The sequence below is a fragment of the Carcharodon carcharias genome, chromosome 1, assembly GCF_017639515.1.
Source record: "Carcharodon carcharias isolate sCarCar2 chromosome 1, sCarCar2.pri, whole genome shotgun sequence".
Taxonomy (NCBI): Eukaryota; Metazoa; Chordata; class Chondrichthyes; order Lamniformes; family Lamnidae; genus Carcharodon; species Carcharodon carcharias.
This window is the reverse complement of record NC_054467.1, coordinates 2,594,219-2,613,020: the sequence shown is the minus strand read 5'-3', so window position 1 is coordinate 2,613,020 and position 18,802 is coordinate 2,594,219. Positions and strand designations below refer to the sequence as shown.

The following is an 18,802-nucleotide window of genomic DNA, read 5'->3' as shown; positions in this document are numbered from 1 at the left end:
ACGGATAAAGAAATTGGAAGAACAATATTTGGTATATTTGTGTTTATATTGAAAAATGTGCACAACTTGGCATTTTATGACATCTCTAAGCTAGTATGTTCACATTTTCCAAAGAAACATAGCTTTTTGGTGCACAGATGCTGTAAGGTTACCATTTGACATGAACCGGAGCTGTGATTGCTCTGGGTGAAAGCAAGATTTGCATTGTGTTTTCAGTTGTATGAATTGTTTAATAAAGACACCATTCATTACAATTTGACAGGATTAGTGTTTCAGGTTACATGCAAGGTGCCAGTTATAGTGGGAATAGGTTTTTGAATAGATGCTGAACAAGTGCAATAGGTTGGTTTAATGTAAGTTAACTTCTTAGAACGAAGCTTCACCTTGCTCCTAGCAAAGAGGGATTTAAGATAAACACACAAGAGAAAGATATAAACTGCTTTACATAGAGGACTAGCTGAAGAAGGCTGGGAGGAGGTTTGTTTGGAGCATAAATGAGCAGTTGGGTTGAAAAACATGTGTTGCACATTCTCCATAATTTTACATCATCATTGGGAAAATGTTAGAGTTTATTATAAAGGATGTAATAGCAGAGCATTTAGAAATACATAATATAATCAAGCAGAGTCATGAAAGGGAAATCATGCCTGACAAATTTATTAGAATTATTTGAGAAGATAACAAGCAGGATAGATAAAGGGGAACCAGTAGATGTAATATATTTGGATTTCCAAAAGGGGTTCAATAACGTACCCCACATATGGCTACTTAATAAGATAAGAGCCCAGGGTGTTGGGGGTAGTATATTATCATGGATAGAGGATTAGCTAACTAATAGAAGACAGAGAGTTGGGATAAGGGGGGCATTTTCAGGATGGCAACCTGTAACTAGTGGAGTGTCACAGGGATCAGTGCTGGGGCCTCAATTATTTACAATATATATTATTGACTTGGATGAGGGAAGTGAATGTACTATTGCCAAGTTTGCAGATGACACAAAGATAGGTGGGAAGGCAAGTGGTGAGGATGACACAAGGAGTCTACAGAGGGATATAGACAGGTTAAGTGAGTGGACAAAAACTTGGCAGATGGAATATAATGTGGGAAAATGTGAGTTTATGCACTTTGGCAGGAAGAATAGAGGAGCTGAATATTATTTAAATGGAGAAAGACTGCAGAAAGCTGCAGCACAGAGGGATTTGGGAGTCCTCGTGCATGAATCACAAAAAGCTAATGTACAAGTTCAACAGGTATTAGGGAAGGCAAATGGAATGTTGGCCTTTATTTCAAAGGGAATGGTGCATAAAAATAAGGAAGTCTTGCTAAAACTATACAAGACATTAGTTAGACATCACCTAGAATACTGTGAACAGTTTTAGTCCCCTTATCTGAGGAAAGATACCTTTTGGCATTGGAGGCAGTCCAGAGAAGGTTCACTAGGTTGATCCCCGGTATGGAGGGATTTTCTTATGAGAAGAGGTTGTGTAGGTTGGGCCTGTGCTCATTGGAGTTTAAATGAATGAAAGGCGACCTTATTGAAACATATAAAATTCTTAGGGGACTTGACTGGGTAGATGCTGAGAAGTTATTTCCCCTTGCAGGAGAGTCTAGGACCAGAGGGCATAATCTCAGAGTAAGGGGTCGCTCATTTAAGACAGAATTGAGGAGGAATTTCTTCTCTCAGAGGGTAATGAATCTGTGGAATTCTTTACCACAGAGGGCTGTAGACGCTGGGTCATTAAGTATATTCAAGGCTGAGATAGACAGATTTTTAATCAGTAAGGAAATCGAGGATTATGGGGAAAAGACAGGAAAGTGGAATTGAGGATTATCAGATCAACCATGGTCTCATTGTATGGCAGAGCAGACTCGATGGGCCGAATGGCCTACTTCTCCAACGTCTTATGGATTGTAATGATTCCTCCATTCAGGTTTTATTTTAAACCAAGACCCTGGTGATTTAGGCTGACAACAAAGATCTCATGAAACAAGGAATCCTCATGGTTCCACAGACAAGCATACCCCACCTCAACCAACAGGACCAAAAGACTAGAATTAATTGGTTCTGCATCTTGCTGCTGTTGTGTGCAAAGCTTTATCAATGTGGCAGTAACTTCATTACAGCGTGCATTCACATAACTGCAGCATCAGTGTAAAGAAGTTTTGTTTCACACAAACTGGAGATATTATGTGGATGTTAGCTGTATACAGTCACACCACCATTCCCAGCCAGAATGGAGATGACTATGCAGCTCCCCCCTGTCAATCACACCTGGAGACTGCACTACTCTAAGTGACTAGGACTATTTTACAGCATCATATCTAATCTGTGCCTGCCCTCCACTCGCTGTATTTTACTAGATAAATAATCCTGTTCTTATTGAGAGACTCTGCTTTATTTTCAGTCAGGAGTTCTGTTTTCTGTAGTTGGTAGGGACTCTTGAATAGATTCTGTAGTCTGTTCGTCGTAGTCTGCTGTTTAAGTAGATTCTGTAGACTTATTGCTATAGCGCACTGCTTAAATAGCTTCTATATTCCAGTGGTATTTACAGGAAAAATAGCGCTGGCCACTTGGGATACTGGAAAATTTTAATTGGCCGCAAGTAGAATTTTAAAAATACTTATAAATTCATTGAGGTTTCTTCAAAAATGTATCTTAGTTGGTAAAGCACAAAAAAGGATTATAAAAGCTAAACACATAAGTACAAAGTATGCCAAGTATATGGTTACTAGTGTGTTTAATAAATTAGTAACTCTTAAAACTTACTAACTCTTTCTATTTACCTCCCACTCACCACCTCCCTCCCGCTTGCCACCTCCCCCATTTGCCGACCTCCCCATTTGCCATCTTCCCAACCCTCCTGCTGGCGGCCTCTCCTGTTTGCCACCTTGCTGACCCTCCCTCTCACCACCTCACTGATTCTCAAACTCGCCCACCCACCCGCTCACAGCTTCTCTCCCTCTCTCGGACCCTCACTGTGAGCTCAGGGAAAGGCAGCAAGGGAGGGATTGAGAGCGGCTGCGAGTGGGAGGGTTGATGAGCAGAAGGGTCAGCAAGTGGGAGAGGCATGGTGAGGGAGAAGGTTGGTGATGGGGAAGGTCAGCGAATGGGCCGCAGGAAAGACATGCGGGCAGCAAACAGCCTGTGGGCCACATCGTTGCTGGAGATGTTTGCTATAGTGTGCTGTTTAAATTAGAATCTGTAGACTGTTTGCTGTAGTGTGTTTAAGTAGACTGTTTGCTGAGTAAGTAAACATTTTTTCCTTGAATCCTGGTATAAATGCTGCTCCATCTCCAGCTCATTAGTTGAAAAGATGTCGATATGCACACTGATAAATACTGTTTGAATGGGGAAATCAAAGCCCTACCTTACCACTGGAACAAGAAGTCAAGTTTGGGCCTAATACCTGATGTGTGACCCACAAGTTTAGTAACAATGTGAACAAAAACCCCTCTCAGCTCCGTCAAAACTTGTACAAGAGTCTTGCTTCCGCTAGTTCTACCAGCACAATCTGAGTGAAATCACTGAACCCATGCAAAAAGTACATGAAAACTTGGGCAGAATTTATGCTGAACTGAAACTGAGTTTTGGGCAATCGTTAACACTGGTTAACAAAAAAACAAAATCACTTCACATGAACTAGTCCTGCCCACAAAACCAGTCACACCTCTTCAGAATAATGAGCACTGTGAGTTTCAGCAGTTCTGCCTGTTCAAGAATGGCTCTTCAAGTTGCATTTTCTTATTCACAAAGGCACTTGGTGTGTTTTGGAAGTTTTTATAATAAAAATTCTTAATTTGCAAAGAAGCTTATCTAGTGAGATCCAATTGAACTACTAAATAGCTCAGTAGAGATTTTATTAAGTATTTTCCAGTGATTTTTAATCAGGTTACTCATAGGTGGAAAGCAGAACACCCTTATTAAAAATGCTTATTTTGAATGATGAGCCAATTTTCAGCTGAATTAATAAAACTGCACCAGGTTTCCACTTCTTAAATGCATCAAGGAAAGAAAATTATCGGGGAGATGGTGGCGTAGTGGTAATGCCACTGGCCTAGTAATTCAGAGTCCCAGGCTAATGCCCTGGGGACATGGGTTCAAATCCCACCACGGCAGCTGTTGTAATAAATCTGGAATATAAAGCTAGTCTCAGTAATGGTGACCATTGATTGTTGTAAAAACCCATCTAATATGTCTTTATTTAGGGAAGGAAATCTGCCGTCCTTGCCTGGCCAAGCCTACATGTGACTCCAGACCCACATTGATATGGTTAACTCTTAGCTGCCCTCTGCAGTGGCCTAGCAAGCCACTCACTTCAAAGACAGTTAGGGATGGTCTTGCCAGCGACACGCACATCCCATAAAAGAATGAAGGACAAAAATTATTTGCTTCTATTCTGTTTCCAATTGCTCTGGTTGATGGAAAACTTGGATTACTCAAAAAATGCAAATGGATTACTCAGAAAATTTAGCAGAAAATTGAACTGTGATATAACCAGCTCAACATCTTGTTTGTGCCCAAAATGGTGCTTTACCTGGCCACCCTCCTCCTCCTTCGGGTACCGGCTCAAAGAGGGTATTGGCCACCTTGGACTTGCCAAGCTACTTCATCTCCCCTATCAATCTCCTCCTCCTCCAGATTCCAGGCGCTAAGAGAGCATTGGCCACCTTGGACTTCCATTGGATTGGTCCATAATTCCACTTGGTAAATTACTGCAGTGGTTGCTGTTGCCTTCTGCAGTGTGGCTGACCAGAAACTCTCCTGCTCTTACCGCCTGTCATCAAGAGTATTGGAAAGATTTACAGGCTGATAATCAACTAGCTTGGCCATGTTATGAATGCACCTTCTGTGGCCAACAAGTCCTGAAATGGGATTTGAACCTGAAGCTTCTGACCCAGAGATAGGGAAGCTACCGACTACGCCACAAGATTTCCGGTCTACCTGGTACGGTTGGAAAATTGAATGTGCAGTACTTTGAAATGCTTCCGAGGCACAATAAGATTTTATGTAAAGACAAGTTTTGCTTGCCATTACTCATTCTTCCCTTTGCACTTAAAAAAAACTAATTCCTTATGGTGGCCATAATTATTGGCAGATGTCAGCCGTTTGTGTGAGGCTGATTATCAATAGATCCTTACTGTATCAGTCATCCTGTATTTTTGAAGAACTACTGTATAGTGGTTAGAAATGAATGTACAATTAATTGTATTTATGCACTTAAATGAAAGACTGATGTTTCTATAGCACCTCAGGGTGTCTTGAGACACTTTACAGCCAGTGAAATACTTTTTGATGTGTAGTCACTGTTGTGGATTTGGGGACATTAGGAAATGTATCATGGTTTGTACTGTACTGTCAGATTCTAAACATTATCTAATGAAGAATGGAGCTCCTGCTAGTCTCAAAAATCTGTTCTCTATAATACTTAGTGGCAGGTATATCTGCCATCAATCCCTTGGGGTATATACTTGAGCTGTTTGGGGTACAGTACCCTAGAGATCCCATGATCTGCCAACATCGCGTAGCATTTCTAATTCCATATTTCTAATTGTTTTGAGTCAACTAGTTACCAACTTATGAAATAACTTTATCTGAATTTTGTGCACAAATAATATAACTGAGCAGGGAAGCTTTTACTCGATTGCATGAGGAGGTAGGACCAAGAACCTAAATCTTTCTGTTCATCTCTTTCAGTTTGTGGTGATATCCATGGTCAGTTCTTCGATCTGATGAAGCTGTTTGAAGTTGGTGGATCTCCAGCATCGACTCGCTACCTCTTCCTTGGCGACTATGTGGACAGAGGTTATTTCAGCATTGAAGTGAGTGTGAGGGATTGTATTCCATGGGCAGAGGGAGACAGGTGCAGAGGAGACGAGGCTGATAATCTCCCAGCTCCATCCCCGTCTCAGTTTATCTGCTGAGGTTTCATCCATGCCTTTTTAGCTCCAGATTTGAGTATTCCCATACTCTGCTAGGTGGCCTCCAGTCTTGCACCCTCTATAAACTCAAACTCAACCAAACCTCTGCAATCCTTATCTGAACTCACGCCATTACCCATTCACCCAGCACACTGGTGCTCTCTGACCTATGTTGACTTCTGGTCTGACAACACCTTGATTTATAAGTTCTCATCCTTGTTTTCAAATCCCTCCGTGGCCTTGCCCCTCCCTATATCTGAAGTCTCCTCAAGCCCCACAGCCCTTTGAAATATCTCCAAATCTGGCCTCTTGCACATCCCCAGTTTTAATCACTCCACCATTGGTGGCCGTGTCTTCAGCTGCCTGGGCCCTAAGCACTGGAATTCCCTCCCTAAACCTCTCCACCTCTCTTTCCTTGCTTAAATTGCTCCTTAAAACCTGCCTCTTTGACCAGGAATTTAGTCACCTGTCCTATTATCTCTTTAATGTGGCTCGTTGTCAATTTTGCTTTGAATAATGCTCCTGTGAAGCACCTTGAGATGTTTTGCTATGTTGCAGGCATGGTGCAAGTTATTGTTGATAGGGTTAGAATAAGTCATATTCTAAAATAATGCTGGAGTGCAAAACTGAACAAGTATTGCCCTTCTCAGGTGTGTTTTTGTGCTCTACGTTCTCGTCTCCCACCCTTGCTGATTGATGTTGGCTCGAAGTTCTTTTTTCTAACATCTGCCTCTGACAATTCCATCCTTGCTTTCACCCACGATTGACAGTCAGACTTTCAGCCACCAAGTGTCCCATGCTCAGCAATTCCCCCAACCTTCCACCGTTCCCCTCTCCCATTAGGACATGCCTTTTAAATGTCACCGCTTTGTCTAAGCTTTTGCTCATCTCTTCTAAAGTCTCCTTTTTTTCCCCCAAGTTCATTTTTTTCATAATTCAGTGAAACATCCGGGGATGTTTTTCTACGTTATGACCGCTGTTTAGCTTGTGGTCGTTTCTTTGTCTATGTCACCATGCCTTTGTCCTGTCCTCTCTGTGTTGTCTTTGAGTTGCACTGGACAAAATCCTTTTATATACAGCCTCTTTCAAACTTCAGAACGTCGTAAAGTGCTTTAGCGTCAACAAAGTACTTTTAGAAGTATACTTGGTGTTGTAAAGTAGAAAATACAGCAGCCAATTTGCACACAATCAGACCCCACAAATAGCAAATTAATAATCAATACATCATCTGTTTTACTGATACTGGTTGAAAGATAAATATTGTACAGGATAAGTTCCCTGTTCCTCTGAAATAACATTACAGGGTCAATATTTTATTCCTCAATTAACATCACTAAAAGCTGATTACCTGGTCATTACCTCATTGCTGTTTGTGGGAGCTTACTATGAGCAGATTTATTGTGATGTTACCTACCAGTGAGTACATTTCAAAGAATCTCCAGCATCTACTCACTACCTCTTCCTTGGCGACTATGTGGACAGAGGTTAGTTCAGCAATGAAATGAGTGTGAGGGATTGTATTCCATGGGGAGAGCGAGATAGGTGCAGAGGAGACGAGGCTGATAATTCCCATTCCACCACCATCTTAGAATACACTTCGCAGGCTCATTACAGTGTAGAAGGAGGCCATTTGGCCCATTGTATCTATACTGCCTCTCCGTATCAGCAATTCACTTTGTTGTCAGTAAAGCACTTTGGGATGTCTTGAGATTGTGAAAGGTGCTAAATAAATGCAAGTATCTTTGATTTAGGGGAATGATGTGATTCTGAAGCACTTTGGAACATCCGTTCAGTATCACAATAGTTAACATCTAGAGCTTTGCTTGATAGTTGCTCACTGCACAATGTCTGATGTCATTAAACTTTCAAGCATGAATCTTATGGGATGTCCTGGTTACTATATTTTAAAAATAATAGAATTTTACAAAAGCTTTTTTTTAATTGCCCCTTATATTAAAAAAAGTTTTGTTTACGCAGCAGTGGATGACATTACTGGCAGGAGGATAGGAACTGTCTTCAAAGATTATTAAACCTGACACTGGGGAGCTTAATTAAAATACACAGTTGATACTTGAAGCATTCTACATTAAGAACCGTCTTTCTCGAGATGCTAATGCACACTAATGGGCTCCGAAGAAACCTCCAGCCAGTAATCCCGCTGATAGTGCATGTACTGTACTCTCAAACACAAATAGACAATAGCAATAGGATTGTTCCTCCTCATTTAATAACTTACCAGAGGAGGGGGTGAGCATCCCTCTGAGTTACATCTGGGGGTTTGGGCAGAGTCCCTCTGATTAGCGTGTAGTGGGTGGTAAGGAAGGTCCTCTGATTTACTAGGTGAGGGAGGGGAAGGTTCTTGAGTTTCCACAGGACCTCAAAAACCAAGTGAATGCAGACAATTAAGATTATTTCTGTCCCTATTGTGATTTGAAAACAAGCTTTCATAGGTAAGATTGGGGTGACTGATATATTAGACTCGGCCCAAGACCATGTGGGAACTAAAATTAACATGTGCATTAGAAATTGAGTTCACTTGAAGCCCCTCGTTTAATGACTTCTTGCTCATTTGAGCAACCTTCATCTAGTCAGGCTAATTACTTCTCTCTAGTCTGAGACTCTGGGTTTTGCCTGCTCAGAAACCACACTTCAAGGTGTATTTTTCTGTCTAATTAAGATACTGAAGGGTAGGGTCAGTAGGAGTCTAAGATATCTGCATGAAATGTGAAATGCTATCATGCCCTGCTTACTCAATGAGTCTCTTTATATATCATTAAAAGCGCTGCACCCAGTACGTGTATGTTGTTTATTGCCTTTAAACATGTCACACTTCCAAAGCATCACATCTGAGGATGTTGCATCTTGTGTGATATTCAGGCAGAATACAGATAGTGATTAATCAGGTCAGATCAGGTCAGCTCTATAAATCAGCAAACATCCAGATTGTACATTGATGCATCTGTCAACCAATATATTGGACATGATGGGTCTTACAGCAAATAGAATCTATTTACTCAGCATATTTCTGCAACTTGTCAACAGAGTGTCTTTACTCAGCAACAGTCTATTTAAACCGCACACTAGAACAGTCTGCAGAGTCTATTTATGCAGCACACTAGAGCAGTCTGCAGAGTTTATTTAAACAGCACACTGGAACAGTCTGCAGAGTCTATTTTAAACAGCGCATCAGAACAAATGAGCTACAGAGTCTACTTAAACAACACACTCAAACAAACAGTATACTGAATCTATTTAAAAAGTGTCTCTTTGAACTACAGCAAAAATTAAAACACCTGATCATAACTACAGGAGATACAGGATTATCTCTTTGACAAAGTGCAGTGAGTGGAGGATAGTTACATATACAAGTTATATGTGTGTGTAAAATCAATTGCAGTTAGTTACACAGTGCTGTCCCCAGGCGTGATTAATAGGGGAATTATCCAATCATCTCCATTTGGGTCGGGAATAGTGGTGTCGCAATGTGCAGCCAGTATCTATTAGACAAAATTGAAATCAGATTAAATCAATTGTTTGTGCCACAGACACTCCATGATAAATTTGTACTGGAAACAATCCCCTAGACGTTCCATCACTTCCATTTGATTTAATTTTGCCGAGGTGAGAGAAGGAATGTGATTAATTCCTACCCCTGCAGTAATCTGTTTTATGAAAGAGTAAAGAATTTGAGCAGTTGCTCCTGTGCAGTCAAATAAGGCTTCTTCATGAAAAGCTAATAATTTGTAAAACCAGCTCATAGAATCAACTCAAATGGGGAAAGTGTATGAATTGTAATTGAAATAATCATTTTGAAACACAGCCATATTGAAAAACCCCACTGCTCGCACTTATATAGTGACTTTAACTAGTGAAGCACCCCAACCTACTTCACAGGAGCGTTATTAAGCAAAGTTTGGCAGTGAGTTACATATGGCAATGTTACAGACCGCTGACCAAAGATTTAGTCAAAGCGGTAGATTTGGTTGTGGTGCCCAGGGACATTTGCCTTGATATTTTTCTGATCCTTTTGATCCTGGGTGACAGTATATCACTCCAATAGGTTTTCCAAAAAAAAAAGTTTGCAATTGTGCCCTAAGATTGACATGAAAAAGCAACCCGCATTGGTGTACAATGAGATAAGTGGATCTTTGGTCATATTTTCCTGTTGTGAGCTAAGTTGACTCTGCTCAGTAATGTGTACAATCTCTTTGATGATATTATCTGTAATTCACTTATTTTCTCTCTTACCTTTCAGTGTGTGTTATACCTTTGGGCCTTGAAAATCTTATATCCAAAAACATTGTTTTTACTCCGTGGAAACCATGAATGTCGGCACTTGACGGAATATTTCACTTTTAAGCAGGAATGTGAGTATGAATTGTACCTCATTCCTATTGGGTAAAGAATGCTTCTGCAGTGACCCAAGATTAATGATCAGAATCAGTGTCGATAGGGTAAACTTTTATAAATCACTGGTTAGGCCTCAGCTGCGGTATTGTGTCCAATTCCGGACACCACACTTCAGAGAAGATGTCAAGAGCTTGGAAGGGGAGCGGAGATTTACCAGAAATGGTTCCAGGGATTAAGGGCTTCAGTTCATGTCGAGAGAGACTGGAGAAGCTGGGACCGTTCTCCTTAGAGCAGGGAAAGTTAAGGGGAACAAAAACAGAAATACCTAGAAAAACTCAGCAGGTCTGGCAGCATCGGCGGAGAAGAACAAAGTTGACATTTCGAGTCCTCATGACCCTTCAACAGAACTAAGTAAAAATAGGAGAGGGGTGAAATATAAGCTGGTTTAAGGTGGTGGGGGGAGAGAAGTTCGGGGGGGGGTGGTGGTAGTTAGTTCTGTTGAAGGGTCATGAGGACTCAAAACGTCAACTTTGCTCTTCTCTGCCGATGCTGCCAGACCTGCTGAGTTTTTCCAGGATTTCTGTTTCTGCTTTGGATTTCCAGCATCCGCAGTTCTTTGTTTTTACCTAAGGTTAAGAGGGGAGATTTGATAGGGGTGTTCAAAACTGAGGGGTTTTAATTAGTAAGGAAAAATTGTTTCCGCTGGTTGGAGGTTTGGTAACCAGAGCACACAGATTAAAGGCAATCGACAAAAAGGGCAGATGGGGAGATGAGAATTCATTTTTTTTTTTACACAGCGAATTGTTGTGATCTGGAATGTGCTGCCTGTGAGGGCGGTGGAAGCAGATTCAGTAGTAACTTTCAGAAGAAAATTAGATAAATACTTGAAGGGGAAACAATAGCAGAGCTATAGGGAAAGCAGGGATGTGGAACCAATTGGATATCTTTTTCAAAACTCAGGCACAGACACAATGGACTCAATGCTGCCCTAACATGCTGTGTGTTTCTGTAACATGCTAATGCTGTACAGCGCACAAAAAAAGTCTTAAAAGCACAGTTTGAAGTAACTGGTGGTGTCCCCACAAAACCTCTTCTAAAGCCTTGTTTTAGTTTTGGAGGTTACGTGATGCGTTGCATTTTAAAACCACGGCTGCCAGATTTTTGAGTACCTCAGCTTCAGTCTGTTAAGTTTGAAACAGTGCATCTGTTTTTGAGTGTAACTGACACAAAAGATGCGAGAGAGGACAGCGGTGTTGGCCATGTGTGATAAAAACTTAATTCGTGGCAAAGAAATAAGGAAAAAAATCTGTCAGATTGTTGACACTGGAAAATGCTGTCTCCCTGTGAGTGTGAAGCGCTTCATAACGTCCTGTCAGAGATGAAGGTGTCAACATCACTTTTGCTTCCAACAAATTGGCTCCCGTGCTCAAGGACTGTCATCATATAGAAAGGTGCTCGAGAACTACCTTATTTATCAGAAAGAATGTGATGGTGTGGGTATCTTGCCATAGTTTCCATGTTGTAGTTATGAAGAACGTTCACAGTGGTACGTAGTTTGCTTGGCTTCCTCCTGCATGTTAGAATGTTTAAGCTGCCTGCAGGAGCCTTGTGAGTATTCGTCGTTTTGCTGCCAAGTCACATTCTCACAAAACTAAGTTGAAATTTGCTTGCAGCTACGGTCTCATTCATCTTCCAAATCTCACTGATCAGCAATAGTGCCAATCCAACTTTGTCATTTTTATAAAACCCCCTGGGTATCAATTATTGCATTGGAATCTGAATAGGTTTGCTGCTGTAGCACCTTTAATGTAGCTTGCTACCGAGCCATAACAGAAAACATCTTAAAGGAGGGGAGAGAATGGGGGAGGTTTAGGGAGGGAATTCCAAAGGTTAGGAATTAGATAGTTGAAGGTAGGGCAACCAATGGGGGATGGGAAGGAAAGTGGAGGTGCTCGAGGCCAGAATTGGAGATAAGCAGATACCTTAGAAGGTTGTAGGGTTGGAGGAGGTTTAAAATGGAAAACACCAGAATGCATTATACTGCAAGCTAATGGTTGTCTTCTACAAAATTAGAAAGCTTGACAAAATGTTTTGACTGGGAAGTTCGTCATTTAGCCCCTCCTCATTATAAATATTCACGATGTGTGGAATAAAATAACTTTCAATAAATAGGCACATGCATCAGACCCAAAGTTATCTAAAATATTTCCATCAAAATCAGCAGATGTCTCCAGTTAAAGTCATTGACCTTTTATAGGCTCACCTGGGACTATGTTTTCATCTGTGAATAAACTTCTAATTAAAAATTAATGCAACTAAACAAGTGAGTGAAAGGAATAGAGAACAGAAATTCCCATTTTCATTCAAAACTTTTCCCTCCCATGTTTGAATGCCAGCCCCAAAATAAATGATTTTTTGTGCCTTGTGGTGGTCAGTCCTGTTAAATCTCACGACACAGTGAGGATAATGTTAAATGACTGCAAAAGGACAGAGATAGGCTAATAGAATGGGCTGACAAGTAGCAGATGAAATTGAATACAGAGAAATGTGCAGTGAAGCATTTTGGCAGAAAGGATAGGAAGCATATACAGACCTAATACAGATCTAAAACGTGTTCAGGGTCAAAGGATCTGGGGATGTAGATGGCAGGATATGTTGAGAGAGTGGTTAGCAAAGCATATGGGACCTTGGACTTCATAAATAGAGGCAGGAAGTTATGCTGAAACTTCTATAAAGCTCTGGTTGGGCCCCAACTAGAACATTGCATCCAGCTCTGGTCATGACACTTTAGGAAGGATGTGAGGGTCCTTAAGAGGAGACAGGAAGGGACAGAGTGTACAAACATTAAAAAAAGCAGCAAATAGGGTCAAAAGGGGAAAAAATGGTAAAAAGGCTAAATTAATGGCTCTTTACTTAAATGCACATAGAATTCAGAACAAAATGAATGCATTAACGGCACAAATAGATGCTAATGGGTATGATCTTATAGCCATTACGGAAACATGGTTACAAGGAGATCAAAGCTGGGAACTTAATATTCACAGAATCACACAGTGCAGAAGAGGCCCTTCGGTCCATCGAGTCTGCACCGACACATGAGAAACACCTGACCTACCTACCTAATCCCATTTACCAGCACTTGGCCCATAGCCTTGAATGTTATGACGTGCCAAGTGCTTATCCAGGTACTTTTTAAAGGATGTGAGGCAACCCGCCTCCACCACCCTCCCAGGCAGCGCATTCCAGACCGTCACCACCCTTTGGGTAAAAAAGTTCTTCCTCACATCCCCCCTAAACCTCCTGCCCCTCACCTTGAACTTATGCCCCCTTGAGACTGACCCTTCAACTAAGGGAAACAGCTGGAAAGGAGTTTAGCAGAAAAGACAGTTGATGAACATTGGCAGACATTTAAGAAAATAGTTCATGACTGTCAACAAAGATATATCCCAGTGAGGAAGAAAGATTCAAGGAAAGGGATAAACCAGCCAGGGTTAACCAAGGAAGTTAAGGACAGTATGAAATTGAAAGAAAAAACATACAATGTGGCAAAGGTTGTGGTAAGTCAGAGGATTGGGAAAGTTTTAAAAAGCAACAAAAGATGACCAAAAAAAAGAGGGAGAAAATAAACTTTGGGGGTAAAGTAGCAAGTCATATAAAAACAGACAGTAAGAGCTTCTTTTAATATATGAAAAGGAAGAGAGAGGCCAAAGTGAATATAGGCCCCTTAGAGAATGATGCTGGGGAAATAATAATGGGGAACCAGGAAATGTAAGAGGAGCTGAATAAATACTTGGCTTCAATCTTCACGATAGAAGACACTAATAGCATTCCAAAAATACTAAATAATCAAGGGGGAAATAGTGAGGGTTGGAAATAAATACAATAACTATCACAAGAGAAAAAGTACTAGAGAAACTAATGGGGCTAAAGGCCGATAAGTCCCCTGGACCTGATGGGTTGCATCCTAGGATATTAAAGGAAGTAGCTACAGAGATAGCGGATGCACTGGTAGTAATCTTCCAAGAATCCTTGGATTCTGGAAAAATTCCAGAGGATTGGAGAATGGCCAATGTAACACCCTTATTCAAAAAGGGAGGGAGACAAAAACAGGTAACTTTTAGCCAGTTAACTTAATATCTGACATTGGAAAAATGTTGGAGTCTATTATAAAGGATGTAATAGCAGAGGATTTAGAAATGCATAATATAATCAAGCAGAGTCAGTATGGCTTCATGAAGGGGAAATCATGTCTGACAAATTTATTAGAATTCTTTTGAGGAGGTAACAAGCAGGATAGATAAAGGGGAACCAGTAGATGTAATATATTTGGATTTCTAAAAGGCATCCGATAAGGTACCACACATAAGGCTACTTAATAAGATATGAGCCCATGGCGTTGGGAGTAGTTTATTAGCATGGATAGAGGATTGGCTAACTTATAGGAGAGAGAGAGGGTTAGGATAAGGCGGGGGGGGGAGCGGCATTTTTGGGATGGCAACCTGTAACTAGTGGAGTGCCACAAGGATCAGTGATGGGGCCACAGTTATTTACAATATATATTAATGACTTGGATGAGGGAAGTGAATGTACTATCATCAAGTTGCAGATGACACAAAGATAGGTGGGAAGGCAATTGATGAGGGTGACACAAGGAGTCTACAGAGGGATATAGACAGGTTAAGTGAATGGGCAAAAACTAGGCAGATGGAATATAATGTGGGAAAATGTGAGGTTATGCACTTTGGCAGGAAGAATAGAGGAGCTGAATATTATTTAAATGGAGAAAGACTGCAGAAAGCTGCAGCACAGAGGGATTTGGGAGTCCTCGTGCATGAATCCCAAAAAGCTAACAGACAAGTTCAACAGGTAATAGGGAAGGCAAATGGAATGTTGGCCTTTATTTCAAAGGGAATGGAGTATAAAAATAAGGAAATCTTGCTAAAGCTATACAAGGCACTAGTTAGACCACACCTAAAATACTGTGAACAGTTTTAGTCCCCTTATCTGAGGAAAGATATACTAACATTGGAGGCAGTCCAGAGAATGTTCACTAGGTTGATCCCAGGGATGGAGAGATTTTCTTATGAGAAAGGTTGAATAGGTTGGGCCTGTACTCATTGGAGTTTAAAAGAATGAGAGGCGACCTTATTGAAACATATAAGATTCTTGGTGGGGGCTTGGCAGAATAGATACTGAGAGGTTGTTTCCCTTTGTGGAAGAGCCTAGGGCCAGAAGGCATAATCTCAGAGTAAGGGGGCACCCATTTAAAACAGAGATGAGGAGGAATTTCTTCTCTCGGGGTAGTGAATCTGTGGAATTCTTTACCACAGAGGGCTGTAGAGGTTGGATCGTTAAGTACCTTCAAGGCTGAGATAATTAGATTTTTAATCAGTAAGGGAATCAAAGATTATGGAGAAAAGGCAGGAAAGTGGAGTTGAGGATTATCAGATCAGGCATAATCTCATTAAATGGTGGAGCAGACTCAATGGGCTGAATGGCCTGCTTCTGCATCTAAGTCTTATGGTCTTATAGATTTAATAGAATGGCTCCAGGGAGGGGTGGATTTTAGCTACAAGGTTAGGTTGGAGAATCTGGGGTTTTTCTCCTTGGCACAAAGATTTGATAGAGGTGTACACGATAATGACAAGTTTAGATAAGGCAGACAAGGCCTTAAGGTAGAAGGACCATGGGACACAGATTTAAGATTTTGTGCAAGATATGCGAGGGGAATGTGAGTCGTTATGACCTAGAAGTTGCTGCCCATGATTGTGGTGGGAACAGAGACAATCAGTGATTTCAAAAGAAAATTGAATGGGCCACTTGAAAGAAATAAACGTTCAGGGCTAGGGGATAGAGTGAAGTTGGGATGACTGGATTGCTTCAAGAAGAGCCAGCATAGACCTGATGGGCCAAATGGCCTCCTTCTGCACCATAAATTACTCTAGGATGTTACTTTGAGACTGAGCTGGGGAGTTCTCGCTGATGACCTGGCCAATATTTGTCCCTCAACCAGTAACATTTAAAAAAGTGATCTGGTCATTATCACATTGCTGTTTGTGGGGGTTTGCTGTGCACTGGTTGCAGCATTTCCTACATTACAACTGTGACCACATGGTGGGACAGACAATAATCATTGCTACTTATTACATAATACCACAAGAGCTTGAAATGTGTATTCCACAGTGTGAGAGAAAGCTTTAGCTCAGCTATAAGGCTGTGACTCAAGTTTTGTTGTCAGTTCCAAAAATGATCTGTGAGGACCAGTAACAGAATGGCCAGTGCCAGTGAAGGTCATTACTGCCCCAGCTTTTATCTCCTGTGGTCCTTTCCGGGCATTCTAAGAAGGTAGGGCATGAGTCGTTATCTGTACAATTATAGGAACATAGTAACGGGAACAGGCCATTCAGCCCCTTGAGGCTGTTCTGCCATTCAGTGAGATCATGTCCGATCTGTGATCTAACTCCATGTACCTGACTTGGCCACATATCCATTAGTATCTTTGGCTAACAAAAATCTATTGATCTCAGAGATAATATTGATAATTAACCCACCATCAATTGCCATTTATGGATCATCAGAGTTTGACAAAGTCTTTCTCCATTTCACTTTGAAGAGTCTGGCTCTGCTCTTTATGCCTCAACCCTGGACTCCCCAGCTAGTGGAAGTAGGTTTCCTCTTTCTAGCCTATCATTCTAGTAACCCTATACTGCACTCCCTCCAAGGCCAAAATGTCCTTTGTTATGATTCTTGGCCAAAATCCAGATTATGTAGAGAAATCCGGTTAGGGACTAATAATGTTTTTTAACGTAGATTGAGTTTCAAGACTCTTGCTCATGAATAAAGCCACAAGATTCCAGACAAAAATAAACTTTACTACACAAGTTCAGAAAGATAAAACGATTTACAATATCTATCTTATATTCTAACATTCGTGTGAATTAACAAATCGACTGTTTGTAACCCCCCTGTTTAAGAAGGGAGTGAGGCAAAAGACGGGAAATTACAGGCCGATTAGCCTGACCTCGGTTGTTGGTAAGATTTTAGAGTCCATTATTAAGGATGAGATTTCAGAATACTTGGAAATGCATGGTAAAATCGGGCAAAGTCAGCATGGTTTCATCAAGGGGAGGTCATGCCTGACAAATCTGTTAGAATTCTTTGAGGAGGTAACGAGCAGGTTAGACAAAGGAGAGCCTATAGATGTTATCTACTTGGACTTCCAGAAGGCCTTTGACAAGGTGCCGCACAGGAGGCTGCTCAGTAAGATAAGAGCCCATGGTGTTTGAGGCAAGGTACTAGCATGGATAGAAGATTGGCTGTCTGGCAGGAGGCAGAGAGTGGGGATAAGGGGGTCCTTCTCAGGATGGCGCCGGTGACTAGTGGAGTTCCGCAGGGGTCAGTGTTGGGACCACAACTTTTCACTTTATACAATAATGATCTAGATGAAGGAACTGAGGGCATCCTGGCTAAGTTTGCAGATGATACAAAGATAGGTGGAGGGATAGGTAGTATTGAGGAGGTGGGGAGGCTGCAGAAGGATTTGAACAGGTTAGGAGAATGGGCAAAGAAGTGGCAGATGGAATACAACGTGGGGAAGTGTGAGGTCATGCACTTTGGTAGGAAGAATAGAGGCATAGACTATTTTCTAAATGGGGAGAGAATTCAGAAATCTGGAGTGCAAAGGGACAAAGGGATATGACTTATGGTGTACATCATGATCTAGCATGATGCTGATCAGCTGGTCTATGCGACCCTACAATCTCCCTGGGACCTGAACCTTTTGAAAAGTTCCTTCCCTATGAACTGTATCACTTATCATCAGTGTTTCCCTGTACTCGCTGACCTGCATTTTGTTCTGGCCCCACAAAAATCTTGAATTTAAAATTCTCATTCTTTGTTTTCAAGTCCCTCCATGGCCTTACTCCTCCCAACTCTGTAACCTCCTCCAGCCCCACAACCCTCAAATCCCTGCAGCGCTCCTATATTGACTTTTTGTGCATACCCGATTTTAATTATGCCACAATTGGCAGCCATGAACTCCGGAATTCCCTCCTTAAATCTCTCTGCCTCATTCTCCTCTTTTAAAATGCTTCTTAAAACCTACCTCTCTGATCAATTTTTGGCTACCTGTCCTAATCTTTTGTGGCTTGATATCAAATTTTGTCTAATGCATCTGTGAAGCACCTTGCAGTGTTTTACAATGTTAAAGGTGTTATATAAATATATGTTGTTGTCCATTATCATTAATCACCAGCTGTTAATTGCTACCTTTGTCCTTACACATAAGAGTAATGTGAAATAACAGCTGGCTTGTGTGCTAACTTTAATTACTTCACTTTTAAGCATTTATTTTCATTTATATCTTTACCAACCTACACTTCACATAATTTTCTATTGAAGTGCTTTAGATCCCTAGAAAAACAGTAAGAATTTTGCCTTGTCTTGGGAAGGAGCACCTCAACATCAATCTTGGGCATGTCCTGATGCTGAGTGACTCAGGCAGTGACCTAGCTCATTACTTTTTGAAAATGCC

The 18,802-nt window shown here is 41.2% G+C and overlaps 1 protein-coding gene across 2 annotated transcripts in view; it reads left to right on the top strand.

Moving 5' to 3' along the window:
• LOC121277620 (serine/threonine-protein phosphatase 2B catalytic subunit alpha isoform) overlaps nt 1-18,802 on the top strand; it is a 356,398-nt gene that overhangs the window by 204,887 nt on the left and 132,709 nt on the right. For both annotated transcript variants that reach the window (XM_041187189.1, XM_041187182.1), the window contains exons 3-4: nt 5,696-5,820; nt 10,175-10,286. In XM_041187189.1, coding sequence (XP_041043123.1) covers nt 5,696-5,820; nt 10,175-10,286 — 237 coding nt within the window. The remainder of the gene's footprint in view (nt 1-5,695; nt 5,821-10,174; nt 10,287-18,802) is intronic.